Source organism: Nyctibius grandis, chromosome 1 (genome assembly GCF_013368605.1).
Source record: "Nyctibius grandis isolate bNycGra1 chromosome 1, bNycGra1.pri, whole genome shotgun sequence".
Lineage (NCBI taxonomy): Eukaryota > Metazoa > Chordata > Aves > Nyctibiiformes > Nyctibiidae > Nyctibius > Nyctibius grandis.
In genome coordinates this window covers 89,493,507-89,504,634 of record NC_090658.1, presented here as the reverse complement: position 1 = coordinate 89,504,634, position 11,128 = coordinate 89,493,507, and the positions used below count along the sequence as shown (strand labels likewise).

The 11,128-nt window shown below is 45.3% G+C and overlaps 1 protein-coding gene across 1 annotated transcript; it reads left to right on the top strand.

Moving 5' to 3' along the window:
• On the top strand, nt 1-8,804 carry GJA10 (gap junction protein alpha 10). Its single transcript, XM_068405636.1, has 2 exons — nt 1-1,380; nt 8,766-8,804. The coding sequence occupies exons 1-2, from the start codon at nt 1-3 to the stop codon at nt 8,802-8,804; spliced, it is 1,419 nt and encodes a 472-aa protein (XP_068261737.1).
• The last annotated feature ends 2,324 nt before the right edge of the window (nt 8,805-11,128 follow it).

Here is an 11,128-nt window from a genome sequence, read left to right as displayed (position 1 = left end):
ATGGGGGACTGGAACCTGTTGGGCAGCGTCCTTGAAGAAGTGCACATCCACTCCACCATAGTTGGCAAAATCTGGCTCACAATCCTGTTCATATTCCGGATGCTGGTGCTGGGAGTGGCTGCTGAAGACGTCTGGGACGATGAGCAGTCTGAGTTCATCTGCAACACGGAGCAACCTGGCTGCAGCAATGTCTGTTATGACAAAGCCTTCCCCATCTCTTTGATCAGGTACTGGGTACTGCAGATCATATTTGTCTCTTCTCCATCACTAGTTTACATGGGCCATGCACTCTACAGATTAAGGGCTCTCGAGAAAGAGCGACAGAAGAGGAAAGCCCACCTGCGGGCTCAACTAGAAGACCTGGAGCCCATGCCTGAGGAACACAAGAGAGTGGAGAGGGAACTGCGTAAGCTGGAGGAACAGAAGAAAGTGCATAAGGCACCCCTGAGAGGGTCCCTGCTGCGCACCTATGTCCTACATATCCTGACCCGGTCGGTGGTTGAAGTGGGCTTTATGATAGGTCAGTATCTTTTATACGGGTTTCACATGTCCCCCCTTTACAAATGCACTCGGCCCCCTTGCCCTAACACGGTGGATTGTTTTGTGTCCCGACCCACAGAGAAAACCATCTTTATGGTTTTCATGAACAGCATCGCCGCAGTCTCCTTGTTCCTCAACATCCTAGAAATCGCCCACCTGGGCCTCAAGAAGATCCAGAAGAGCCTGTATGGGTGGCCGGGGCAGCCGGTGGGCCCTGCCGAGGAGGACACCAGCCTCTACAACTCCAAGAAGAGCTCCGTGGTGCCGCCGGCCTGCCTGGCCAGCGACGCCTCTCCGCCGCGCCCCGCCGCCGCCCCGCCACCGCCCCACACTCCCGCTCCCGCCGCCGGTCCCGCCCCCGCGCCGGCGGGGACGCCGTGCCGCCAGCACCGCGGAGAGCTCCGCGCCGTCCCGCCGCCCCGCCGCCGGCAGGGCGCGGCGCAGCACCACGGACAGCAGCCGCCGCCCTCCTCCAGCAGCGAGGAGGCGCCGCGGGCCGCGGCGGGCGCTGCCCCCGGGGCTGCCCCCGGGGCGGCGGGGGCGGCGGGGGCCCCAGCCCGGCGGGTGTCCCGCAAGCACAGCCGAGTGAGCACCTGCCATGACCTTGATGAGGAGCGCGGCGACTCCCCGGACAGCGGGCACTGCCCGGACACCCGCAAGTCCAGCTTCCTCTCCCGCGTCCTCACCGGGAGCCTGGCGGGCAGCGACAGCGAGAGCGCCGGCTCCCGCGGCGGCTCCGGCCCCGGCTCCGGCTCCGGCTCAGAGGGGAAGTGCCTCGAGGAGGGCAGCCCGCCCAGTAGCCCGCCGCCGGCCGCCGCCACGGGTCGCCGCGTGTCGATGGCAAGTAGCCCCCGCGGCACCCAGGGTAGCCCGCGGGAAGGGGGCGGCGGGGGTCCCGGCGGGACGGACGCCCCCGGCTGCCTGTCCCGGCCCCGGGGAGGAGGGGGCGAGCCGCGGGGCAGGGAGGCTCGGGCAGCGATTCCGACACAGCCCTAATGCCTCGCATCCTCCTGGATCAAGCCGAGCTCTGGCACGCTTGGTCCCCTTCTACGGTGAAAGCAAAAGTATTGAGTCCTGAAGATCTCTGAGACACCGAATCTCAGCTTCTTTACACTCATTACATCATCCCAATCAACTCGACGAGGACTGTCCCAAGGGAAACTTGTTCAGGTCCAGCCTGCTTGGCACTGTAAGAAAGAGAAGTCTTGAGTGCGTTGAGTTCAATAGCTCAACTGCTTTTGGCTTCAGGGGGTTTCTCCCAGAGGTGACCACCGAGTTGAATAACTGGTCAATGAATAAATCAAAAGATCTACATATAAAACACCAAATAATTGCAATGCCAGCACCAACAACTACAGAATTGCATTTTCGGCAGCTGTTCCTGTTCTTTGGCCACACACTCTAAACTTGCCTACAGTCAGTGTTGATAAGATATAGCGCTTGCATTCAAGAACCAAAGAAGTTTTTTTAAAAGCAATTTGAATTCTAATTGCCACAGATCACGGGATTTGTCCTCTGAGGGCAAAAAAGCTCCTTTACAAATGCTTGCAGGAGCAAACCCTTAAATACCTTTTTATAGGGCATGTAATAAACATAAGATTACTTCACACAATACCCAAAGTTATCAATTCTGTTCAATTTTTTTTCTCACTCTTCCTAAAAATAAATACTTTTCCTAAATACAAAACAAACAAAACCAACCAAACAAACAAAAATTTGAAATCTTTTGTGGTAAGAAGCAGAAGGCACTCTTACACATTGCTCATCAAAAAACTGTGAGTTCCAGTTTTCCTTTAGTTATACTTTATACAATATCTAAATATTGAGCATAAGACGTATTAAAGTCACTTAGATGCAATTTAATCACTTTCCACTTTGCCATTTCTAAGATAGGAAGAGGGACTAGAGCCCAATCTGTCGATCTTCTGCTGGTTTTCAACACTCAGACGAGATGACTCTTTAAAAAGGTGAAGTGAAAAAAGGCATTAAGCAAGACAGAATTTCAGTAGCATCCTGTTGAGACCTCACAGAAGTTGCTTGGCAGCTTTTACTGTTTAATGACAAGGATGCTATCTTCCAGGGGAGATCTTGCAGAGAAATATAGTCAGTTTGCAAAGCAATGTCATTACTCTTGAAAGTAACACTCTTCTGGCATGCTGCCTTTGGGGATCATGATGTATGAGACTGGTACCAGCATTTTAAAATGTGACTCATGTAGGTATGCTACCTGCTGCTTCTTGCTTACAGCACATGATATTTTAAAGTAAAGGTGCTTCTATATACAATTGAGTCAAGATTTTGGCAAAGACCCTTTACTGCTAGCATTGCCATGGCATTTCATGAATATCAATTTCAATACACAAATATGCTGGTGCATCATACAAATGTTGAATCTGGGCATTAAAGCTTGTATATCCTTCTGGTATGTATTTCCCAATTCCTATATGCACTATTTAATTTTGGTTGTCAAAGGCACTCAGCATTGGTTTGATTTGTTTAAATTTGTCTTCCAGGAGACAATCATCATGTATTAATGTTTAGATAAGAGAAAAATATGATTAGATTTATCTGTGTGACAGGGGCATTCAAAAATTAGTGGCCCTATATAAAAAAAAAAGTACTTAAAAGGAATTGTATTTAAAAAATTACAGCTGAAGCACACCAAAAAATATTGTCTACTGCCATGCCTGATTAATAGTGACTCACAACAGTAATGCAGAGAAAGAACAGACGCTTTTTACCATAACAAGAAATCCACATGGACAAACATTTTCTAAACAGCCAAAATACAGTCTATTCCAACCTGGATTTTACTACTCTAAGCTGGATAGCCAAATAGAGCAAAACCATAGTGGAATTGACACCGTTTTTTAATTTTCTTTGATAACTTTCCTGAACTATCATCTTTAGTTCCATACTGCTTCAAATGTTTTCTTTTTCCCTTCATCCATACCATTCTGCCAGAATTTGTCTGTAGCATTCTTTGCATCAGCAAAATGATAGAGGGGTATCAACTCAACACTGATAATACCACTTTCTATACCTCAACAAACATTCGAGCAACCTCCAATCAAACACATACCCACACTTTGTGCTAAGATAGCAGGACAACTGCAACTGCCCACAACCATCATAGCTTTCTTAGCTGAAAGAAAAATCTCAAAGCTACACAAAATCAATGCATCTGGTACTGCAAGAGTCTGCATACAAGTCAGCCACATCCTGTGATGAGCGTCGTGGCACTGTAAGCACAGAACAAATCTAATAGTACAGTTATGGATGCTTGACTTTTAGCCAGTGATGAGAATTTTTTGAGCAATATTATCAATGCAATTTCCACACCAAACGTGAGTCTCTAACAGGTAAATAGCTATTATTAGAGACAACTAAGCATTGTAAAAGTTACCTCTCATAATGTATTGAGCCCTCTTGATCAAACCATGAAGTCTAGGTGGTGAATAGTAGTTGGCCAGGTCATGATCAAGTGATTTTTTTCCAAGGAAGTACAAAACTGCATCCCTCAAAGAGAACAGGAAATTCTTCTTAGGACTTAGAACCTGAAGAAAGGTTACTTTGGACCCTTAAGAGAGACTGCATTCAGTTCTTCACTGAAAACTCTCACGAAACAGCTCAATAGAATATTGAATACAAAATGCATGTTTGGCATGAGGATTCCTCAACTTTTCAGACTTCAGTTCAAACAAGACCAGCTATAAATAAAGAAGAAGAGATGCCTTTCCCATTGGCAGGATTTGGACAGACCAACCATTTTTTGGCCACAATGCAAACTAACAAGGCTATTTAAAACTGCTTTGTTTGGAACTGGTGGAGGTGAAGAGCCATTTCTTCATTTCATGCCCAACTGTAGCATAAAACCTTAAAAAAATATTTACATTCTAGCTGTTTAGTTTTACACCCAAACCACTCACTCTTCATACTCTATTCAGTTTCTTGGTCATTACATTGTCCAAAGTTATCCATTATTCAGACTGGGAAGCAAAAATGAGAAAGGCAGAGATCTTGAAAAACTTATTAGGCTAAAGACTTCTCAAGAGACTCTGATACATTGGGAAAAAAAATGTCTTTTCCTTCAGCCACTGCTTGTCAAACTTTAGATCTATTAGGTTCTGAGGACAGGCCACCAGAACTGGACCTTCACTGCATCAGGGAAAGCATATGGCAAAGCACAGGAGGACAGAGTCACTGCATGACATGACGGTAATTTCCAACTGATTTCAGTCCACCTGAACACAATAACAAGAGCATCACTGACTATATGGGTGAGCTGATCTCAACTTGATGGGGACCTGGGATAAATACTGTTACAAAACTCTACATTGACAGGGTAATTCAGCATCTGTGTAGAGTTGAAAACCAGCTATCTGCAAGCCTCCAAAACCTTGGTGCTGAGGAATGCACTCAGCATGCTTTGAAGTGATAGCAAACAATTTGTTCACTGATAACTGTCTCCAAGATAATAATTTCCAAGGCTCGCTTAGAGGATACAGCTTAGAAAATATGTGGTATCTTATCTTCTAAGAGATATCATGGGTACACACATAGTTCTGCCTTAAGTTTTGCATCTCTCACCACATTTTAACTTTTATTTAAGGAGAGATACAGCTATGGAGCAACGGGGCACCTTCTGCATGGTCCTAGGCTGCCAGCCTCCCTGAGGCAAGCAGGCCTTAAACGGCTGCTTTTCATACACAACTCAGCGAAAAGAGCTGTGCTGAATTTAGCATAACTACAGTCACAAATGACAATGACTGCTGTCAGTAGGATTCTGCACATGAATGACATTAGGAGAAAAAAAAAAAAACAAACCAACAACATAATTTGCACCAGTCAGGCCCTTGACTGGTGCATGATACATTTTTAAGTCTGATAAAATTAATAGGCCAATGCAGTCAAAGGTCAGTATATAACTAGTACAGACACAATCAGTGCTCTCTTGAAAATAGGCAGGGCGAGGAATTACAGCCTATAATAGGCATCTAGCTCTTGGAGCATTGCACTAAGGGGTATTGTCTCACTGCCTCATGTGTGCAAGACTGCGTGAAGCTGTTGGGACCATCGAATAAGTCTTTTTTTCTCTCTGGGGGGGGATGAAAATAAGAGATCTGAGCACTCCAACTGAACAATCGGAGAGGGAGAGAGCTCTACTTCCAAAGTCACCCTTTGCCAGAATCAAGCAGCCTTCCTCCTCAGCCATTTTCTACAAATGCAAGGAATGATTGCAGAACATCAGAAAGCTCAGCTGAGCATGGCCACAGCCTGATGTTGCATCTTCAGAGTGTCACAATTCAACATCTGGATGCAAATGTTTCTACAAAAGCTGGAGGCTGTGTGATATTTCATTGCTAGCTGTGTTTGAAGTTTTTTGCTAGCTGTGTCTCTCCCCGCCTTTCTAAAGCAGAGGACTCCAGTTGCATGCTACCTGAGCACGTCCAGCGTCAGTTCTTTTTGGTCTATATCATAGAATCATAGAATGTACTGAGTTGGAAGGGACCCACAAGGATCATTGAGTCCAACTCCTGTCCCAGCATAGGACTACCCCAGAATTCACACCATGTGTCTGAGGGCATTGTCCAAATGCTTCTTGAATGCTGTCAGGCTTGGCGCCATGACTGCTTCCCTGGGGAGCCTGTTCCAGTGTTCCACCACCCTCTGGGTGAAGAACCTTTTCGTAATATCCAATCTAAACCTCCCTTGCATATCTTCCTGCCATTTCCTCGATTTCTGTCACTGTCACCAGGGTGGAGAGGGCAATGCCTACTCCTCCACTTCCCCTCGTGAGGAAATTATAGACCGCAATGAGGTCTCCCCTCAGTCTTCTCTTCTCCAAGCTGATCAGACCTAGTGACTTCAGCCGCTCCTCATACGACTTCCCCTCTAAACCCTTCACCATCTTTGTGGCTCTCTTCTGGACACTCTCTAGTACCTTCATATCCTTTTTATACTGCGGTGCCCAAAACTGCACACAGTACTCAAGGTGAGGCCGCACCAGTGCAGAGTAGAGTGGGAGAATCCCCTCCCTCGACTGTCTAGCAATACTATGCTTGATGCACCCCAGGACACGGTTGGCCCTCTTGGCTGCCAGGGCACACTGTTGCTCATGTTCAAATTGCCGTCGACCAGAGCCCCCAGATCCCTTTCCGCAGAGCTGCTCTCCAGCCTCTCCTTCCCCAGTCTGTATGTACATCTAGGGATGCCATGTCCCAGGTGCAAAATCCAGCACTTTCCCTTGTTAAACTTCATGCGGTTAGTGTTTGCCCACCTTTCTAATTTATCTAGGTCTCTCTGCAGGGCCTCTCCACCCTCGGGAGTGTCAACAGCTCCTCCCAATTTTATGTCATCAGTGAACTTGGATAGTAGTCCTTCAAGTCCTGCATCCAGTTTTCTAAAGAATCCTAAGGTGTGCTCTAAAACCTATAAGTTTTAATTTGGTTAACTGGGATTGGGGGTATTTACACTAGACTGGCGACTCTTCTTATGAAGGCACCACCTTTCAGATGACTTGGAACTAGGTTATCATCTCATTTGCACTCCAAGCCTAAACCTTCATTGAGAGAACTACTGTGCTAGTCCTCTTGCTAGAGTACCCAAGGATATACCAAGAAGATGGGAAGACATGACATTATCTGATGGTCATGTTTCTTCATTGAGCCAAGATAAGTTCCTGGAATCACAAAACAAAATCGGAAGTCATTAGAAGATTTATAATATTCTTAGCAATATTTTAGCTGAACCGCTCTCCTGAGAGACCAAAATTACTAGATCAAGATTTTCAGAAATAATTAGGCATTTTAGGCACTCAACTTCAGATTTTTGTTTTTCAAGGAGTGCTGAGTTTTCCTCGCTAGTGCTTTCAGAGAGTAATTTCTTTAAGTCTGTATTTTTGGCTACAAAGTAATCAATGTATCTTTAAAAGCAAGGCCCCCTCCTCATGGTGAATGAGGGGGATAAAGCTGGTAATGAAGCAGCTGGTAAAGCTGACACTCTCAGCTCACAGAATTGGACTGAGATAGGGCTGCTGATTTTATTCATTTGCAAAACAGACAGTCTCTGGAGCTGAAATCCTGGCTCTGCCGAAGTTGGGGAAATTTTACGATTCACTGGGTCTGGTTTCCCTCACTGCGTCTGGTTTCCCTCACTGCATTGCTTCTTCATTCCTCTGTGCTGTTCAATTATTTTTCTAGTTCTCAATTCTCCACTCAGCATTAAGCCTTTTACTCAGTGGGAAAATACTCCATAGTGAACAGGGTATGAAAGAGAGAGCTGCTATTCAGCCTGAATTCTTGCAGTCTTCTCCAGAACAAGGCATGTTTACTCACCCTTTCAACACCACTTGAGGAATAAATATCCACTCACTTAACTAGCTGCTCACCCGCTCTCGCTCCTGGGGCTGGGAAGAGTTTTATAAGAGTGAATGTACATTGAAATAACAAACCTGGTAACCATGGAGGAGTTATTTAGACAGCTGAGCTCCACCAGGAAAATCTACAGGTGGGGTAAGGGACTGGTAAAACCCTGTGTTCCTCTAGGATGTTTGAGAATCCTTAGAGATATTCAGATTTACACTTGCTGGCAACTACTGCTTTGTACAGTTTTTCTATGTAAACACCTCTTTAAAAAAAAAAAATACACACTAGTTGTATTTTATTCTGCCCTGGAGCACTCAGGAGAAGCTCCTGGTGATGACAGCCAGTGTACTAATTATCCTGCAAAAGCTACTTGGTCACCCAAAGGTGACCATTCACCAATTGCACAAACACAGATAAACTTTGGGGGTCAGCAGCAGCTGACAACTAATGAACCCCTCTGAGGATTTGTGCATCAACAAATGGATAAGCTGGATTTTCGAAAGTGGAACTCACCTAATTGAGTCCATCTTTGTATGGTTTTAAAGCAATCAAAAATATACAAAAGCCCTTTTTAACATGTAAAGCAAGGCCTCTAGGATGGGTCCACTGACTTCAGGCAGGTTACTTCAGAGATTAATGTGCTTATTTTGGTTTAAAAGCAAGGTGTTTCTCCTCTCCCCACCCTCCCCTTAGCACTGAACAAAGCCCTACAAGGTAAGTATGTTGTCAGCTAAACACAAGATTCCCACCTTCTCAACTATGTATGTGTTGGAGCCTGGGTTAATTACTATGATAACATTTCTTTTTCTCCTTTAAGCCAATTCAGCTTTATCCTTTCTTTCCCTTGTTATCTTTCAGAGCATGCTCCTAGAACTATCATCTATCATGAAAAAGTAATGACATTCCAAGGAGAAGAAATAAACTAAGGGACTGAGCACAAACCACCTTCAGCAGAGAGATAAAAAGCAGATTATCTGTTGCTACGCTCCCCTCTCCCGCCACTATAATGCTTAATTCATAATACAGTTTAAGAAAGCAAACACTTGTTTTATTCCTCCATTTTGCAACAATCCCAACAGTACCCTACTCTGATTGCTGGTGTTAATAGGTAGCTCACTCCACAACTCAAGATTTTTCTCACATAGCCTGAGCTGGATCCGGTCAGTGTGTGCTGCCACTGCAGAAACGGCCTGGTGTCTTTGGGAGAACATTTTGGGATGTACAACTTGTTGTGCATGCTAGTAGTGTTCATATCAGAAACCAGCCTGTTCCATAGACTTTCAAGGTAGCGGAAGACCCAGGGCACCTACAAGAAAGGGTTAGTTTGATTTGAAAGTAACTGGAAGGCTACGTGGCCTCTATCTCCCCAGGCTTCAGCAGCTGATGAATAAAAGATGGAAGAAACACTCAAGGAATCTGAAGGGACTGAGAATTTAAGAGAAAGGAAAAAACAGCTGAAGAATATGCTTCTGCTTTTTTGCCTGTGCTATCAAGCTATCAAGCTCTGATAGAGACTTTCCATGCTAATGTAGCCTCCTTCTAGCTAATACTTCCGGCTTCAAAATTGAAACTAAGTAAAATTGGGCAATTTATTTTAAGTGCAAAACATCTGTGCTTTTCTTCAGTTTGCTGTTCAAGAAGACCTGCAAGGTATCACCTCAGGGTCATGAAAAATCTTATTCCCTTCACTGTCTCATGAGTTCATACAGAGGAACTGAAAGTCAAGCAAAGCCAAAAAGAGCTCATTTTCAATTTGCTAGGACAGACTAGCTCTGGAGGGTTGGATTTCTGGGCTGTATGTGGCCCAAGAAAGCGGTCCTTCCACTTGTGTATCTGGAAAATAAAGCACCTTCCTTTGACTGTCCCTGACTCTGTTTCTGGCTACGTGCTTTTGGCTGCTTTTATTTGTCAAGCTTACCATAGCTCGCATTTGCTATCACTTCAACGGCAAGCGATTCTAGGAACAAGCTCATTTGCTATGCCAGTTTCCTTAAACATAAAAATCCTCTGTGACTTGACAACTCTTAAGGCAAGGCTAGCAGAAAGCAGGACAGCAGGGAAAAAAAGAGTCAAGCATAAAGATTGCTTGAGATTACAGTATTTTTTTTCTAGTGCACATGATTTGCATTCATATTCTGCCTCACTACAAACTCATTGACAGTTTGCCTGTGCATTTGTTTAGTATTTTAAGGCAAAAAAAGGAAATACTTAAGATGATGGCCATTAAGCGCCAGCAACAACTGATCAGGGATGAAGAAACAGCTTTGCTAGAGTACATTCTCTACTGCCAGCTTATGTGTAGATGTGCTGGATGCTGTGTCTTCTGACAGATTTGAGGGGGTGGGAAGCTTTCTTCATATATGGTCAACAGGAAGATTCAGAAAACTAGGGAACTCTGGAAAGTAACAGATTTGATTTTATTCCATGAGAATTTTAAGATTGAAAAATCGCAGGCAAGCTTCAATGCTGCAGATGGAGGAGTACGCAGTTTCCATCCCTAAGGTCAGAGGCCCAGGGCACATGATTTAGGGTTCCCTGCCTGGTGATAAAAAAGCCTGGGGAACCTCCCTCTAGCAGCTTGCCCTCCTCCCCGCTTCCCACAGCAGCATCCCAGCAAGTCTGTGGACCAGGTTAGGACAAGTGGTCATGCCACTCGCCCCCTCCAAGATCTCCTCCTGCCAAGCTGTTGAGCAGGCTCTTGGGTTGCATCCAACCCAAGGGGAGAGGTGGCTGCCATGCATTTAGGAGTCCCAGAGAGCAAACGCCCCCTGCTGGGCCCCGTGCCCTGCTTGTGGCAATAGCACCTAAGGTGGTTGTAATTTCTTCTTCCCTTTCTGGATCTTCTGCAGTGTAAGTGATGCTAACAGTCCATGGCACAAGTTCCTCCTTCAGAAAGGAACACTACCATATTTGGGTTACACACAGAGATTTTCAGCTATATTTTGTTTTGACAGAAACCTCTCCCAATTTCTCTCAGGTTTTCTGTAAAGGGGAAACAAACCCCAGCCTCTCCCCTTGCCTCCCCACACATACACTGGCACTTTAGAAGCCCAAACCAAAGTCTTAGCAGAATTGCCTTAAGTCAAGCACTAGGGGAATGGGTATAGATACGGCTTATTTGATCTTCCAAAACAACTTATTTCATCTTTGCAATGAAATAACCTCGTCTGTTCCTGCAGCAGATCAAAGATAACTGCATCCCTGGATCAAAGACGACTACT

Coding starts and splice junctions, on each gene's coding strand:
- GJA10 (XM_068405636.1), top strand. CDS start 1: ATGGGGGACTGGAACCTGTTGGGCAGCGTCCTTGAAGAAGTGCACATC. Junction 1,381..8,765: donor CGGGTCGCCGCGTGTCGATG/GCAAGTAGCCCC, acceptor GTTATCTTTCAG/AGCATGCTCCTAGAACTATC.